Raw genomic sequence first — 17,907 nt, 5'->3', positions numbered from 1 at the left:
CTGTTATTTTCTCCTACCAATAGGGAACCTACGTAAGGACTCTATATGGGCTCTTGGATACCCCATAAGGGATAAAGGGCACATTTTTGTTTTACAACACAATCAACCCCAGCTAGCATAGCCATTGGTCAGGGATGATGGGAGCTGGAGTCCAGAAGCATCCTGAGGACCACGCATATTCTGGCCCTGGGCTACAGGATTCCAACCTTGGTTATTTTACTGTGTTTTTAATATTTTTTCCATAAACCACCATTATGTATTTGAAGGACAGAATGTGATTTTAAGTTTCAGTTACATTTTTACCCCAAAAACTAAATAAACAAACTGAACAATTCTGGACTGGTTCATAACGCAAATATCCACTCCCCAAGGTTACCAAATTATAGAAACCTTGAGTGAGATGCTCCATATTTTCAGACCCTAGCTTAATTTTAAAAAATTAAGAAGGGGGTCGGCGGGCTGGGGGGGAAAAGACCTAATCCCACCTGCCATTGAACCTAATGTGTTTTGATTATATGCAATTTTTACTTCAGGCACTATCACCCTGAGGTAACTGCCTCCTAAATTGAGAGCTGCTTGTATAGTAACAACAGTGCATGAGAACATGCCCTGCGTAGGGAGCATTATCTCCCTAGAGTAGAGAGGGAGAAAAGGCGTGCTCTGGCATTAGAGGAAGGCCTCAGAATCAGAAGGTGTTGTTAGAGGAACCCCATGATTATGAACCCCATCTCTTAAAAACAAAATACCAAAGCCCCAGGAAGGCATTTCCTCCGTGGCCGCGAATTCTTTTTCCTTTGCTCGCTTACATGTTGGTACTCCTCCGTGAATAATAATAATAATAATAATAATAATAATAATAATAAATTTTATTTATACCCCGCCCTCCACAGCCAAGACAGGGCTCAGGGCGGCTAACAACCAATAATAAAAACAAGTTGATTAAAATACAATTTAAAAGATTAAGATGCAACATTAAAACATTAGGAGGCAGCCTCTTCACAGGAGGAGAAAGGAAAAAGACAGGAATATTGGGGTAGCTGGAGGAGAAGCCGGTGTAACAACTCAGACGTTCCTCATTGTGAGTAGCCCCGTCGCCAGCGTGGGAGAAAGACGAAGAATTTGCAGAGGCCGAGGCGGCAAGAGGCCTGGCGCCCCCTGGAGGTCAGTTGCGGCCGTCCATGGGCGGAGCAGCGGGCTCCATTTTCCCAGGACAGGAAGCGAGAGGCGAGCCGGAGAAGAGACGCGCGGAGGCGCGGGCTACGCGGAGATCGTGTTGTTGTGCAAGGTTGCAATCTTTGCCCTTCTTCCTCCCGGTTTAGGAGGCGGAGAGACCCGCTCCCTCCTGATCCTTTGCTTTCAAGCGGAGGCACTTCGGAATCTGGCCCCCGAGAGCATGGAAAGCCCAAGTGGACCCGAGCAGGGCTCGCTGCTGGCGGCCGCCCGGGGGGCTTACAGGACCTTTTTCGGAGGGCTGGATCCCCAGATCGCCGTGTCGGCTCCGGGAAGGGTGAACTTGATCGGGGAGCACACGGATTACAACCAGGGGTTCGTGCTGCCTATGGTAAGAGAGGGTGGCGCGCAGAAGGAAAGACAGACAGACAGACAGAAAGGGGCAAATACTGTGCCCGGCTGTTCCTTCTTGAATCCTACAAATCCCGGTTTTCGCTAGTCACAATTTGGCGGAAGCGGAGGAGAAGAGAGCCGTCTTTTCTGAAAGCAACGCAGCAGCCTTCCTTGACCTGGGACTGACGAAGTTGCCTCGCCTGCCCAGTACAGAATTTTTGTTAGTTGGCAGGTTCAGTTGTTGGATCCGTCTGCAGAGGCCCCCAACACAACCTCTCCAAAATATGTTTGATCCCCATGGGCGTAGCCGGGGGGAGGAGCTTTAAAACAATAGAAATACTTAACTGATCAATCACATCGGTTCTGCCCTCCTCTAACGAAAGTCCTGTCGTCGTCGTCGTCCCCGTCAAAAATCCTGGCTACGCCCGCATGTTTGATCCCATTAATTAATCACAGTTTCAGCGTGGGGAGAGATGGCTCTCTGAAGCCACTGCCCAAAGGTACGCAAATTCAGTCCAAAAAGCAAGAAACAAAAATACGAAGCTTCGCTTCAGTACCTGTTCCTTCAGGTTATTGTACCACTTGGGCTCATTCGCTTGGTCTGCTGTGAGTAGGACCTTGCACGGAATATAAAGGGTAAAGGGACCCGTGACCATTAGGTCCAGTCGTGACCGACTCTGGGGTCTGTGGTTTAACCCACAGTGCCACCCGCGTCCCACCGCACAGAATATAACCCATAGGATAAGTTAAATTTAGAGGCAAAAATACATTTGTTGGAAGATGGATACCAGTCCAGATAACAATCTTCACTCCTTGAGCTCTACTCCAGGGGAAGTTATACTTGAGTAGAGACTCAAGCTGCACTTCAAGTCATTTTGGCTCCAATTGCAAGCCTTTCTAGGAATGACCTTTGGAGTCGGCATCCCATCATGGGGAAGCGATGTGCCTCTGAATATACTGAGGGAGGAGAGACAAACAACCAACAGAAAAAGGGTTATTGGCCTCAAACTTTCGTTTATGGGCTTGCTGGCTTGCATCTGGCTGCTGTTGTGAGAAGTAGAATGCTGAACCTTTGGTTCCTCCCCAGTTTGGTTCCTCTTATATTCAAAGGGACCTCTTGTGTGCCTTTTAAAGAAAATATTGTTTATTTCCAATTTGCCCCCACCCCACAAAAAATTACTAACCTGTAAACCTACCTCATTACTTCAAGAACTGAAACAATCCCAACTATTCTGAAGCAGCAATATTTTTATTTTGCATACTACACAGCCGAGAGAGAGAAAATAAGCATTTTTATTCCAGATCAGCTTATTGTCAGTAATAAGACAAATCATCACAAGAAAAAACCTTAAATGTTTTAAAATCGGCTGCCTCTTTTCCACACACTTTTCAGTATTGTCAGTTTGCCCAGAAATCAAGCACATAGCTTAACGTGCAATATCTACCTCTATTCAGATTATATGTAGCCAAACTCTTAACTTTGTTTACGTAGAGCACTTCCTATCCCCAAACCTCCAAACATTATCCCTGTTGAAATAGATTGCTGTGTATGTGTGTGAGAGATATCCAGAACATATAAGATGAATAACAGAGTCGGACACGACTAAATGACTAACCAACAACAAAGGCTGTACTCTATTAATTGTAAAGGTACATAGTTTTCCTCTGACCTGACTGACCACTGCTGCTGGACCTCGCCTGGATAAACAGCAGAGATTCCATGGACTAGGAAATGAAGTAGAAGAAAGTGCATTAAAGGGAAGGAGGAAATAGCAGCTCTTTAGGACCCAGGGATTTCTAACTCCTAATGTTGAAACAAATCACTCTTCAGTCACAACTCTGACTTCACTTGTTGGCTAAAAAATGGCTTTTCAAACCCCCTGCAAGAGCAGTTAGCCTGGTTCATCTGTCAGCATGTTTTGCTTCCAGTCTTTCTAAGCTGAGAGTTTGAGCTTTTCAGGCAGGGCTCCATGGATAACCCGGCCTTGTTTACAAGTCAGTAGAGCAAATCCACTGACTTCATTTGATAGGTAAGCCCCATTTTAGCACCATGTTGCTATGAAGTGAGTATTAACTTAAAACAAATATTCTTATTGACTAAAGTTATGGCATTGGGAACGTCTCTGTGTTCCAACATTCCTATGCCTGTTCCTGTTCTCCCATCTGCTCCCTGTTATCTGTACTCATTTCTAACCATACAAAACACCATTTGGTAGGTGGTTTGCATAACCCTTGTTCCTGTTTGGTATCATGAGGGATTCAGTCATTGTCTCTTCCTTCAGGCCTTGCAGATGGGAACCATGGTGGTTGGGAGCCCGAGAGAAGATGGAATCATATCCATAGTCACAACCGCACAGGGAGCAGACGAACCTAAAAAGGTGACATTTCCAGTTCCCATGGAAGGTGCCATCTTGGAGCCAGGAGAACCTCGCTGGGCAAACTATGTCAAAGGGGTCATTCAGCATTATCAGGGTAAGATCTAGACTCAGCTAGCAATTGAGGCGGATGTGCTGTTTGGGATGGAGACAGCCCTGTTAAAGTTTGTGGGTCGTAATGGTGCCCACATGCTTCCACTCGCGTGCTGCCACTCTTCTCAGTTGCCAGAGAATAGCAGAGTTCACACGCGGCATAAAATGGCTTGTCTGTGTCGACATGGTATCTTCAGTAACTCAGCTCGACACCAGTGCTTCTAATCTATCACTCTTTATTTAGAAGCATAACAAACAGAAAAGAAAACCTACAGAATCTAGCTGCATGTTCACAGCTTTCTGTCTCTAGCAAAAATGAAACTACATTGCTCACATTCTCAGACAGACTGTTCTCCAGAGAGAGCTCAGCCCCGACAGAGCACAGATCAAAGGAAAATGCCTGGATCATGTGGGCAGTGCACCCAGTGAATCAAGAACGCTTCCTGGAGTGTTAACTCTTGACTGTCCAGAACCACAACAAGCCCACAATGACATCACCTGCTGGAGATGAAAACAATCCCCCTACCCCCAAAAACCAACCACAACAACATGTGGATGGTAGACGTGTCAGTGATGATGAGAGTGAGGTGGAATCAGCACACATATTTAAAATGCTGTGAAAATGCTTTTTAAAAAAAAAGTTTTGAAAAATACATTGAATTTTCATGGCTCCCTTTCGCCATCTAGTGTCACATTTGTATATTGCACTTTACAACACATTTAAAACGTTTTATTTGCAGCTGTGTAGCTGAGTGGGGAATGTCCAGTTCAGAATACACTATCCTAAGATGTTTATGGTACCATGGAAGTTTCTCCAAAAGCCAGCCTTCCCCTACCTGGTGCCCTGCAGATTTTCTTGGGTTACAGCACCTGTGATCATGGATGCTTTAGTTGAGATTCCTGCGTTGCATGGGGTAGTGCTTAAGTAACAGAGAGAAAAAGAAGGCTGTACATCTCCACTGAAGCCCTAATAGCAGTTTTGGAAGGAAATATCCTTAATTCTAACTCAGCAGCCATGGAGAGACGCTACTACCGCTCAGTGCTGTGTATATACAAAAGGATTTTGTCATAATTTAATTGCTTTCAATAATTTCATACAGTGGTATCTCGGGTTAAGAACTTAATTCGTTCTGGAGGTCCGTTCTTAACCTGAAACTGTTCTTAACCTGAAGCACCACTTTAGCTGCGCCGCCGCTGCACAATTTCTGTTCTCATCCTGAAGCAAAGTTCTTAACCCGAGGTACTATTTCTGGGTTAGCGGAGTCTGTAACCTGAAGCATATGTAACCTGAAGCTTATGTAACCCGAGGTACCACTTTATTGCAATAATATAATATTTTTAAATAATTCCATACTGTTAGAGGACACTCTTTTGCGCCTGGCTCTGCTTTGTGGACCTCAGAATTCCAGGAAAAAATCAAAACAGAACCCACAAACCAGAAGTCTGCTCACTCATGCCTTATATTATGCAGCAGGATATTTTCTTCAGTGGTGCCAGGAATAGATCTGTGTTGAAGCTTTTTGAAAATGGACCTAGTGGCATGCAGGGTTTTTCACTGAAGCCGAGGCCTTATTAGCACTATGCATTTAAAGCAATTCTTTGAAGACCTAGCTTCCCCCAAAGAATCCTGGGAACTGTAGTTTGTTAAGGGTACTGAGAGTGGTTAGGAAACCCCTATTCCGCTCACAAAGCTACAATTCTCAAAGAGGTTTAACAGTCATTCCCTCTTCCCAGGGAACTCTAGGAATCACAGCTCTGCTAAAGGGGGATGGGGTCTCCTAGGGACTCACAATCCCCTTAAATGTGTAGTGCGGATGAGAACCGAATCATGCATTTCTAATTGTCTAGGTTTTACACAGGCAGCCTTATAAAGAAGTTTCCTTCTCAGTCTCATGAAGATAATCCAGTTCTTCAAAGTGGCATATCATGGCCAGGCCTGTAATTTGAGTATCTATGCCTACCTGAACTATTTTAAAATCTTTTGTGTGCCATCTTGTTTGAAATATTTTGTTCTCTCCCTGTTGCTTTGCTATCCCTTTATAGCAGGCCCTCTCCCAGGCTTCAATGCAGTCATAGCCAGCAATGTTCCACTCGGTGGCGGTCTGTCAAGTTCAGCTTCCTTGGAAGTGGCAACATACACATTTCTGCAGCAGTTGTGCCCAGGTAGGAAACAAAACTGGTTTTAGTCTAGAACTTAAATACAAAAAATCCAGGGTCTTTTACTATCTACCATTTTAGCTAAGGGGAACTAGTTGGAGCATAGTGGAACAAAGCACAGTGATAGAACACAGGCTTCATTGTCCCCTCAAATTAATACATGGACTTGTTTCGATTAACTTCTGCAGAATAATTTATGGTACTTAAGTTAAAAACAGAAAGAAAAAGAGGTAATAATGAACTAATAAGGAGACAGTTTACCAAAAACAAAAAAGAACCATGTTGAGGATGAAGGAAGTCAATTAGCAGAAAAGAAGAATTGAAATAATTGTGTGTGTGTATTATTGATTATTTGTTTTGTATAAGTTTTCATTATGTCTTATTTATATTTTGTTGTTTTTCTTTTGATTCTGTACTATTATCTTCATATTTAGTTTGACAAATGTGTGTGTATGTGTTGTAAATAAACTCAATAATAATATAAAAAAAAAGAACACAGGCTTCTCATGCAGAAAGTCTTTGGTCCAGTTCCTGGGATCCTGAAGTCAGCAATACTGACTTAGACGGACAAGCAGTCTGACCTGGTAAAAGGCAACTTGCTATGTTCCTTTATTTCACGCATCTCTTTTGCTGCTGTTGGGAAATGATGAATTAGTTCAACATTTGGTTTAATCTAACCAGATCTAGCCTAATCTAGCCTTTGTTATTCATTCAGTTCTGGAAGTTAAGTATAGTTTAGGAATAGCCTAAAACAGTAATATGGAGCCTGTGGACCTCCAGATGTCATTGGACTCCCATCATTCCCAACTAAGTTGGCCAGTGGTTAAGGATGCTGCTGCTGCTGCTAATAATAATAATAATAATTTATTTATACCCCTGCCCATCTGGCCGGGCTTCCCCAGCCACTCTGGGCGGCTTCCAACAAAATATTAAAATACTGTAATACATCAAACATTAAAAGTTTCCCTGATGGGATTTGTAATCCAACAACACTTGAAGGGCTGCAGGTCCCCCAGCCCTGACATGATGCCAAAAGTTGGCGCTCTGTCCATTGCACAGAAGTACTAATCTGCCTGTGAATGTCTCTCCTTTTCGTTAACACAGACGATGGGGATCCTGTAACTAAGGCCTTAGTATGCCAGAAAGCGGAGCACACCTTTGCAATGATGCCTTGTGGTATCATGGACCAGTTCATCTCTGTGATGGGGAAGGAGGGCCATGCCTTGCTGATAGACTGCAGGTCAGGACATTGCAATAGCGCTAGAGGAAATGTAAGCATACATCTCTCTGTCCGCCATGTGATACCCAAAATCTTCCTGACAGACAGATGGCAACAGCAACAAAGCATATCGTGTATGAGTCAACTTGGGGTGTTGGGAAAGCATTGCTAGGGCATGGTGAGTGGTGGTGGGAAGAGTTAACCCCATTCTGGAGCTGTGGCCCTTATCTGAATGGGGACACCCCCAAAGCTGCTATTGGCTACATTGTTAAGGGATGGGAGAACCAGCCATGGATCTTTTGCTGTCTTGCCTAGTTTAGGCACAAAATACTCAGAAAAAGAGATGCTCAGCTGTCAAGAGGGGTCTCTACCCTAAAGTGTACGTAACCTAAAACCTTCCTGCGTAATGGAAAGCTAAAAGGAGAAAAGTGTTCCCCTTGAATGTAGTGAGCTGTAAAAACATTCACATACACATAGAAGCTTTGAAATGCAGGATGCAGGTTTAAAAAGCTCCCTGCAGCTTTTACCTTGTTGTGCTGTCTGATTTCCAGGTCACTGGAGACTTCCCTGGTGCCTTTGGCTGACCCAGACATAGTTGTACTCATCACCAACTCCAATGTGCGGCACACCTTGACAGGAAGTGAATATCCCACCCGTCGGCGCCAGTGTGAAGAAGCAGCGAAGGTGCTTGGCAAGGGAAGCCTGAGAGAAGCCACTATGGCAGACTTAGAGGGTACGTATTGTTAAAATACAGAAGTCTGTCTGTCTGTCTGTCTGTCTGTCTCTCTCTCTCTCTCTCTCTCTCTCTCTCTCTCTCTGTGTGTGTGTGTAGGGGACATAATGGGTCCCTGCCTTCAAAATTTCATGAAATAACACACCTCTATCCCTGAGCACGTAAAAGTGCAAGTAGATAAAAGTTCGAAAGCACATCAAAGTGCAAGTAGATAAATAGGTACCACTCCGTCGGGAAGGTAAACGGCGTTTCTGTGCACTGCTCTGGCTCGCCAGGAGCGGCTTAGTCATGCTGGCCACGTGACCCGGAAGCTGTACACCGGCTCCTTCGGCCAGTGAAGTAAGATGAGCGCTGCAACCCCAGTCCACGACTGGACCTAATGGTCAGGGCTCCCTTTACCTTTACCTATCCCTGAGCAAAGGGGAATGGACAACAGGGGGGCAGTGATCTTGATGGGTCCTTGAGAACATAGTCATGCAGAAGGTGCCAGAATTTTTGAGTTGTATCCAGGAAAATAATGGTGCAAGCAGAACAACTTTTGCTGGCACAGCAGAACTTCTCCTACCTCTCTTGAAACCCCAACTCGCCCCAGATCTGTTCTGGGGGTTCCCCCAATGGTTTGGAGCAGATTTGGGCAGTGCAAAAAAAGAGAGAGGGAAAGTTCCATTGCACAAGTGGAAGTTGTTCCACTCGTTCAACAACTTTGTTGGATTTTTCACTAAGCTGCTGTTTTTCTTATTAAAAGACAGACGGAGGAGAAAGTATAAATGTTCATAAATTGCAATGTACAGTGGTACCTCGGGTTAAGTACTTAATTCGTTCCGGAAGTCCGTTCTTAACCTGAAACTGTTCTTAACCTGAAGCACCACTTTAGCTAATGGGGCCTCCTGCTGCTTCCGTGCCGCTGGAGCACGATTTCTGTTCTCATCCTGAAGCAAAGTTCTTAACCTGAGGTACTATTTCTGGGTTAGCGGAGTCTGTAACCTGAAGCGTATGTAACCTGAGGTATGAGGTACCACTGTAATTAAGAATAATTGTATATTTAAGACGCGTGTAACATAGTTTCTTTAAATACTAAAATATTCTCAAAAAGAGAGAGGATGGTGGCTTTCAAATGTTCCACATTCTCAGATATTTTGTTGGGGCTGGTCTGCTCATATCTTTGTAGTTTATATGCGTTATATATCTAGCAATTCCGCATAGAAAATGCTTATTTGCTTTGTTCCCTGGCTAAAAGGAACTTTTCCGTAATCTTTTCAAACATTGCATGAAACCAGAGTTTATTGTACTGCATCTCTATTTTTGCCTTTTCCAGCGTTTTCTAGGAACGTATAATTATGAGTCCCACTGCCATGAATAGAAAACCCATCAGCACCTCACTTTTTAAAGATTTTTCTTCATCCCAAATGTAATACGGATTGCTTATTAACAGTGTTGATTTCCGTGCTGCTTTTGCTGAAGCATTGAATGGTCTAAACTTTGCTTCTAATTCTCCAACCTAGCCTACCTGTCTGAACATTGATATTTTTCCCCTCCCCGTTTTTTCATTTTTTGCAGCTTCTAAGGCCTTGCTAAGTGAGTTGGTGTACCGGCGAGCCAGACATGTCATTGGGGAAATCGAACGCACCTCCCGAGCTGCAGAGGCACTGCAGTCCAAGGACTATAAGAGATTTGGGCAACTGATGGTGGAGAGTCACAATTCCTTGCGGTAGGCTGTTACCCAAAAGATTACACAAAGGATTCCCACCCCACCCCCCGTTGTGCTCAGGTTCTCTTGTGGGTTTCCCTGGTTGACCACTGTGATAACAGAGTGCCTTGGGCTTGATGCAGCAGGGCTGTTCTTAGTTTCGTTTTGGTGTTCTTGATTTTTCAAAAATAAAAATTACAGAATAAGAGTCATTTTAAACATGATCCTAGATTTCAGCATGTAGGTCTGCCCTGCATACATGCAATTTCGCATTACACACACATGCCTACAAGCCACAAATGACTCCAGCTACCTGGCACATGCATGCTCAGTGATGTAAATGTGTGTAGAGTGGTCCTATGTGGAAGGGACTTCTGTGTAGGAATTTTTCTGTGTGCGAAGCAGTGTTAACACTGCGACTAAGTATAATGACTGTAGTGTTGTGAAACCTGATTCCGAAACCCTCCTGAGCCATGAAGCTCACCGGCTGGCCTGGGGAAAGCCTCTACATCTCAAGGCCATACCAGATAATTGATTCAGGATCCATCTGTCAATAGAATACTTCTGGAGGATATTGCATTTTTTTCTGTACGTAAACTACGTTGGATTGTCGCTTCATGCAGAACCTTGTTTCAGTATACTCCTAAGAAGTTTTTTGTGTACTTCCCTCCCCCAATACAACACTTCCACCATCAGACACCTGTATTGTATATGGAGCAAAGAGTAGCCATAGCCTGTAGACAACCATACACATCATGGCAAACCCAGGCTCGCAGTCACATAACGTGGGGAAAAGGGCTCTGATTTGGAGAGTTGCCTACCATGTAATCCAGGTATTAACAAGCACCTATTGAACAGCGCCTGTGACATCATAGTTTAGCTTCCTGCCCAGCTTGTCATTTTTAAACCATTTTTGAAGGATGACCTGTATTTCCCCCCCCCAACTTATTTCAGTAATTCTTTGGAAGAATGCTGCCCACGGATGTCCATCCAGGTTCCAACAATCACCCCCCGCTTTTGTTTGGCAATAATAGCCTTCACATCTGGGGGGACTGACTCACTGTTTTTCCCTGCAGAGATGACTATGACGTCAGCTGCCCAGAATTAGATGAACTGGTGTCTTTTGCTTTGGAGATCCCCGGAGTTTACGGCAGCAGAATGACTGGTGGGGGATTTGGAGGCTGCACTGTTACTCTGCTTGAATCTGGCGTAGCAGAAAAAGTCCAGAAGCATATCAAGGTATGTGACATAGACACAGAACAGTGTTTATCACAATGGGGTGGGCAGTCTTCAGGCTGATCAGAGCTCCTGGAACGCTGGGGTCTCCCAGCCAGGCATGCAAAACAATGTCTCAGTGTGACTGACGTAGAATTCACTGGAAAAACAACAACAACCTGCTTCGTTTTCCTGCAAGCAGTTCAGCCGTCTAATCTAGGGGAAGGAGAGCTCTTTGCTGTCGCTGTTAGTAAACCATTTGGACCCTTCTGATGTATTGCATGTTACCTGGAGATCTGCCAACAGATCTCCAACAGATCCCTGTGCTGCTCTGCCCTTATCTACAAAACACAGACAAGTGCTTCCTGATCCTATAGTATGCTAAGCCTCATCTGTACAGTCATACCTCGGGTTACAGATGCTTCAGTTTGCATTTTTTTGGGTTACGGATCCGCCAAAACCCAGAAGTACCGGAACGGGTTACTTTTGGGTTTCGGCGGTCGCACATGCGCAGAAGCGCCGAATCGCAATCCACGCGTGCACAGATGCGGCGCTGCAGGTTGCGAACATGCCTCCTGCACGGATCACGTTCGCAACCCGCATGTCCACTGTATTTTCTGCCTATCTTTGATCTGACCTGGGAGTACCTTTGAGCTGGACTGCAGTTACCCTTGCAATTGTGTCGGTTCCACAGTTAAACACAACATAATGAAAGAGAGAAGCTTCTTAGCATTGCATTCCATATATAGTCAAAAGTAGTTGCGATGGTAACAGTTGTCATGTATTGAAAAAGACAGAACTGCACCAAGTATAGGGTGGTGTGTGCCTTTAACTTTTAAAAAAAAGATATGGAACTTAATTTGTTTTTAAGGGGTGGAATATGCTGGTGAATAGTGCCAAACTTCCCACAGTTGTTTCTCTTAAAGCACTTTTTTCCCCCTTGGCTGAGCTTAAATACTGGAAATCACTTTGTGTGCAGGGCCGGCCCTACCATTAGACAGGTTGAGGTGTCTTGTGTCAGGTAGATGGCGGTGTCCCCTAAGTTAGCATGCTATATTCTGGGAGATGGTAGAGGATGCTTACCTTTCCCTAGTGTTGATGTAAGGTTCAGTTGCTAACCTGGTTAGTTTGTGTGTGTTCCATTTGGTCCTCTCCCCCAAAATAGCTTGGGGGAATTTCCTATTGCTCTGCAAGAGTTGGGCAATCACCCCTCATCTGCACATCTTTTTATTTTTATTTTTTAAAATCTCACCTCTAGCCTACTTCTTCTTTCTTTACCATAAGGGCACTTCTGTGGCCAAAAACATACAACTGCCCTTTGGCTATGCTGTAGTTTTATGAAAAGGTGTGGAATTGCATCATTATAGAGTTCCATACTGCCATCCGCCCTTGAGGACTTTTTGTTTTGACGTATTTTGTACTCACTGCTTATTTCAGACAGTTGCAACTCCTGACCTTTTTTTTTTTTTATCAATTAGGGAAAATACAGCAGGACAGCCACCTTCTATTTGACACAGCCTTCTGATGGAGCCAGAGTGCATCCTCTGCAATGATCCAACTCCCAATCCCAACCCTGACAGAGCAAGGGTTTTCTGTTGCTCTGGTACCGACGACACACAGCACTGCAAAGGTCAGAGCAGGCTTCCCTGATCCATGTGCCTGAGACTCCAGTCAAAGACTTCCAAATTCTGATAAAAACTTGAACTCTTTCTTGTCTCTCTCTCTCTTAAATCTGGTTTTTACATGTAGAACCTTCCAGTCTGCTCTACTGAACAGAGGTCTCTTCTCCTGACTGTTTTACATTACAATTTGTGGCAGGGAATCTGTTCTTCATGTGAGGCCAGAACAGGCCTATTTTGCTGTGCTGTTTTGTGTTGGAAAAGAGTTGAGGATAGTCAATACAGCCGTCGTCCTTCCTCTACTTCTGGTTCCTGACATAAAACAAATAGTATGATTAACTGAATTTCCCTGATGATTGATTGGTTGGTTGGTTGGTTGGTAGGTAGTTCGTTCAGCCTCTTCTTTGTAAACTAAAGTAATATAAGAAGCCTCAAGAACAAGAGTCCTTCATTTATACCTCACAATGTGGCAAGTTATTCATCTTCCAACCTAAATACCACAGATGGAATCCAGTGTTGCATGAGCAAATTTATGATTATGTTTTTTTTTTGAAGTTACCTGTGATTTTACTACAAGGAAGAGCTACCTTAATTATTAGAAACTCTGCAATCCTCTGCATGTCTTCTCAGAATTAAGTTCCACTAACTTGATGGAGGCTCAGTGACTGTTCTGCTTTCAAAATACAGTGGTACCTCAGAAGTCGAACAGAATCCGTTACAGAAGTCCGTTCGACTTCCAAAACATTCAGAAACAAAGGCATGGCTTCCGATTGGCTGCAGAAAGCTCCTGCAGCCAATCAGAAGCCGCGTTGGACGTTCAGGTTCCAAAGAACACTCACTTCCGGGTTTGCGGTGTTCGGAAGCCAAATCTTCGAGTCGTAAGGCATTCGTCAGCCAAGGTACTACTGTACAGTAAAAGTGCCCAGGCTAATTACACTTTTAGAACTTCGTGGGTTCTATAACTTGGTGCATTCTATAGTGATACAAATAACCCTGTCACACAGCACAGTTCAGCTGCTTTGGCTGTCCATAGGACTGGGAACAGCAGTATGCAATGCCATTCCATCTATGGCCAGTTCCCTCTCCTGCCATAGCACTATCCCTTATGATTCCAAAAACATCCACTGTCATTTAAGCTGCATCAAAACTTCACATCAAGGACATGTAGCTGGGACTGTCAGAATCTTTTTGTAATGAATCTATAATATGTATTGCAGTTGCAAAACCTGGGGAGGGTTATTTTTTTCCCCCTGAAGCAAAAATGTGACCTTTCCCAGTGGGCTGTGATTTTTATAGGCTGTTATCAAATTAGCTTTGAAACCTGTGCCATTTGGCTCAAGTCTTCCATTCTTAGACCTTTTCAGCATTTAAGTGATTTTTTTGTTTTTGTTTTTTAGCTACGCTAGAATTTTATGCAATATTTTGGTTCTTGAGCCTGATCCTATTGAAATTAATGTGTGTAGGCCTGCCTAATTTTATATAGGAGTGCAGCCCTACTCTCTCATTAACACCCACAGCTGCTAGCCGCTTTCACATCAGACACACTTGGAAATAAAAAGCCTTCTGCGATCGTAGAGGAAAAATGTTTAATAAGTGCAATAGAAAGCCATCTGGTCCTGAATGCCAGTTGTCAAAACACTGCATATGTATTAAATGCCACCAATCCCTGCAAGCCAGAATGTGGCTATGAAATGTAATTTACATTCTATTGTGGTTCTTCTGTTAGGTGAGTGAAAGCATACAATCCCTTTCAAAACTTGTGTTAAAACTGCTATGCTGCTGAAATCTGGCCCATCAAACACCTTTAATGGGCTCTTTGGTTAATATTAAAGCCTGTGGTGCTCTCTTAGTGAAAAGAACTCGTAAGAAGCTTCAAGAGCCTGTGACCAAAGTGACTTTGCAAAACGATGTAATGCAAGAACTGGAGATACAGCCATTTCTAATAACACACTCTGCTTGGGTCTGAATACAAAGAAGCCATGAAATAGCACATTTTATTGGCTGAGTTCTCTAGCATCCCATGAAAAGAAACCCCTTTGGGGGCAGAAGGTCCAGTGACTCCCCTGTTGTAACTACCCCTGTTGCGGCGAATGGGTCAGTAGGAAAACCCAACATTAGATTACAAGGGACCTGACTTGGTATATTGGGACAGAAAGTTGAAGGCGCCATCTACCTGAGCTTCTAAAACTATGCTGCAGCAGCAGCCCTGAATTCTTTTTGTGTTCTCTCTTGTTTAGCTAAGTAAAAAATTATCTGCAGTTGATCCTCTGCTGCTAGCACAGATACTTATCTAGGGTCCTGGGGCAAGGCTGGCCAAAATAGAAGCAAAGGGCAACAGCTACCTGTTCTCGCTGTGATGAAACTCACAAATCAATGGTTTACAAACTTCCTGCCTTCAGGGAATTTTGTGAGCAAACAAGTCAGTGTGGCAAACAACATACATCCTCCATAGAACCACAACACATTGCAGAAGATTCTGAGGCATGTTGATGGTTTGGTGCACACTGGCAATGCTGGTCCCTTTGTGTGAGAACCGGCACTATCAAGTGAGCTGGCTGTCTTTTAGGGGAACTTGCCTGCATGACTGAAGAATTCATGGGTAGACTTCTGACAGTTTCCTGGAACATGGTTTGACAACCACAGCATTGTGGGAGCAACCATGCAAAATGTCAAATAATGGTGTTAGGTCGATACTCTTCCAATGATGCTAAACACACACAGTGTGAGAAATCATCACACTGATAGGAATCAAAGTAACTTGCCTGCTCAAGTCATTTCTCTCCAGCTTCCTCATGCCTTTTTAGCAAGGAGTAAAATGTTGGTACAATCAGATTGTGTGAATTGTCTGTCTTCTTTGTCAAATCTGCATATGTATAAATAAAGACCTACAAACAAGCAAAAAGCTTTCACTCCCACCCCTTTCTAAGGAAGGTGAAGTGAGTGTAAACAAAGGCAGGTCTGTGGTTATACTACAACTGTCTCTAGTCAGAATTCCATGTATTCAGTTCCTACCTTGATTCTGCCTTTAGTTACCTACTGGTAGTCATCCCCCACCCCTGTTGATATACCCTCAGGTCATTCTGCAAAAGCCACTGCTTCTACAGCTCAAGCTGTGCCTACACATGCAGCAAAAGGTAGTGGTAGCACCATCACAGTTGCACTGCCTTGTGGGTACTGTAGTGTTGTTGACTACAGTATCAATGCAGTGTGGCTGAATGAAAGTACATGGTGCAAAAATATGTGATGCCTGTGTTACACAGGCTCTGAAGGATTAATTGCACGTGCACTGCCATTAAATCCTGGCCACTGGCGAAGAGGCAGGAAGGGTAGCATTGCAGTGAACTGGACTAATTGCCCTTCCAACACTGATTCTAAGGGCAATCTGAAATCACTGAAGTTTGCTATGTCCAGACACCGAAATGTGCCAATGATGTAAATCAGCATGCTATGCTTGAGCTACTGATATGGGCCAGTGAGCCACCACTGCCAAAATGGGGAGTGAGGAAGGACTGTAGGTGGAACTCAGCAACAACTCTTAATGTTGTTGGTTTTGGTTATTCAGTACGAAATGATATCATTCCAGGGGGTTCTTCCAGCAAAGGCATTAATGGATTATAAAGCTGTGCCAAATATTTATTTTCTATGGTAAGGAGCAGAGGTTTAGCGCCTGGATTTTGGCTCCTTATTAAATCTAGGATAAAGGACCCTTTGTAGAACAAAAAAAATCATATAATATTTTAAGTAAGATTGTGCATCATATTTTAAGGAGCACTGTATTGTCGGTGATGCTATGTAACTTAAGGTACTAAGCAGTTCCTACAGGACCACACCTAAGCAGCAGGGGTGTCTACACACCAATGTAGGAAGAATAAGGACAATTCCTCTTCTGTGCTGCACTTACAAAGGAGGAGGACAAAGTTGCAATTCCGTTCCTCCCCTGGAGGTCTGGCATGCCATTTGTTGATGGGGTGGGAGTGTGGGGGCAGAATGACTTAGGAACAGATCAAAACAAAACAAGCAGCAAAAGTGAAAAAGGTTTTTGTGAGAGGTGGGGATTTAAAAAGCAAATTCAGTTGTGTGTAGTTAAATCTTCCAGCGTGTGATATCGGAAAGCAGCCAAGCAAAGCATGGAAAGAGTCAGGAGCTCGACTCAAAATGGAACTAACCAATAGCCCTTCACAGCCAAGCATCTTGCTAAAAAACTCTTTTCGGCATGTCTTTAGGGTGCCACCTGGAATGCATGCAGCCTCCACTCGCGGGTATCTCAAAGCAGCATCCAGTATTTTCATTAGAGTTGAAGCAATGCAGCGGGCACCATGAGCCTCAGTCCAGGAACTGATCACAGAGCAGGCCTGCTTGAGGTCACCAGCTATTGAAATCCAAGTGTCCCTTGGGCAGTTTGCTTCCTGACTCAAGCTTCATAGAACTGCCTCTCTGTCTGTCTGGAGAATGTCCCGCTGCTGTTAGACATCATGGTTCTGGTGACAAATTCATTGGTGACCTGCTTGGTGAGGGTGCCGCCACTCTCCACTCGCTGAGTGGTCAGCAGCATGCCATCTGGAACAAAGGGACGAAACAAAGATTGCGTCAGCAGCTCAAGGGTCTGTCTGTGTGAACATGTGCACATGTGGTCATACATATGAACAGACCTGTAGAGACGAAATCTGTTTAGCAGGGTTAGAGGTGCAGTGCTCAGTGGTGTGTGGGCTTATACAGGGATGCTTGTGTGTTTTGGGCCAGAAGCTGGGGATTCTGAAGCTGCAACTGCCACCTGGGCAGATGTTTTTCCACCTGAGATGAAATACAAGATGAAACTCCCCCCCCCCCCCCGGAATCTGACTAGGAGGGCAGTTGAATCTTGCTTCAGCACCGCTGATGGGACAACAATCTTCATCATACCTGAGGGAAGCGTACTAGCTGAGGAGGTGCTAAGGAGAAGGGGGATACCTGAGGCACCTGCCCCGCTTTGCCTAATGGTAGGGCTTGCCCCAACTGCCACGTAAAGGTTCTGCAAACACTTGATGTCAGAATGGAATGAGATTTAAATGTGGTTAATTTCAGTCAGGCATCCTTTTTGGCCTCTTTTGTACTGAGAAGGTAGTCCTAGCTGCATTCACATGAACTAAGACAAACTAGGTGTTTCTATAGGGCTTAAATATAGACAGAGCTATTCCTGTACTGTGCACAGATGACTGGCAGGAGTGGATTCTCTACAACATGCACCACGCCTGGAGATGCCAGAGATT

The 17,907-nt window shown here is 44.2% G+C and overlaps 2 protein-coding genes across 9 annotated transcripts in view; one reads left to right on the top strand and one right to left on the bottom strand.

Moving 5' to 3' along the window:
• The first annotated feature begins 1,005 nt into the window (after positions 1–1,005).
• GALK1 (galactokinase 1) lies at positions 1,006–15,493 on the top strand. 2 transcript variants are annotated; one of them, XM_080994009.1, is made up of 8 exons: positions 1,006–1,561; positions 3,846–4,035; positions 6,075–6,194; positions 7,293–7,428; positions 7,959–8,140; positions 9,698–9,848; positions 10,904–11,066; positions 12,521–15,493. In XM_080994009.1, the coding sequence occupies exons 1-8, from the start codon at positions 1,394–1,396 to the stop codon at positions 12,593–12,595; spliced, it is 1,185 nt and encodes a 394-aa protein (XP_080850135.1). In that variant the 5' UTR covers positions 1,006–1,393; the 3' UTR covers positions 12,596–15,493. The 2 variants fall into 2 exon arrangements, with proteins under 2 accessions (XP_080850135.1, XP_080850134.1); XM_080994008.1 differs by lacking the exon at positions 1,006–1,561 and adding an exon at positions 1,575–2,063.
• Positions 14,234–17,907, bottom strand: part of ITGB4 (integrin subunit beta 4) — a 68,993-nt gene continuing 65,319 nt past the window's right edge. For all 7 annotated transcript variants that reach the window (XM_080993571.1, XM_080993570.1, XM_080993573.1 and 4 more), the window contains one exon: positions 14,234–17,218. In XM_080993571.1, coding sequence (XP_080849697.1) covers positions 17,073–17,218 — 146 coding nt within the window. In that variant the 3' untranslated portion in view covers positions 14,234–17,072. The remainder of the gene's footprint in view (positions 17,219–17,907) is intronic.

The sequence above is a fragment of the Podarcis pityusensis genome (genome assembly GCF_964106645.2).
Source record: "Podarcis pityusensis genome assembly, chromosome: 2".
Lineage (NCBI taxonomy): Eukaryota > Metazoa > Chordata > Lepidosauria > Squamata > Lacertidae > Podarcis > Podarcis pityusensis.
The sequence above is the reverse complement of the archived record's forward strand: the minus strand, read 5'-3'. Positions and strand labels throughout refer to the sequence as shown.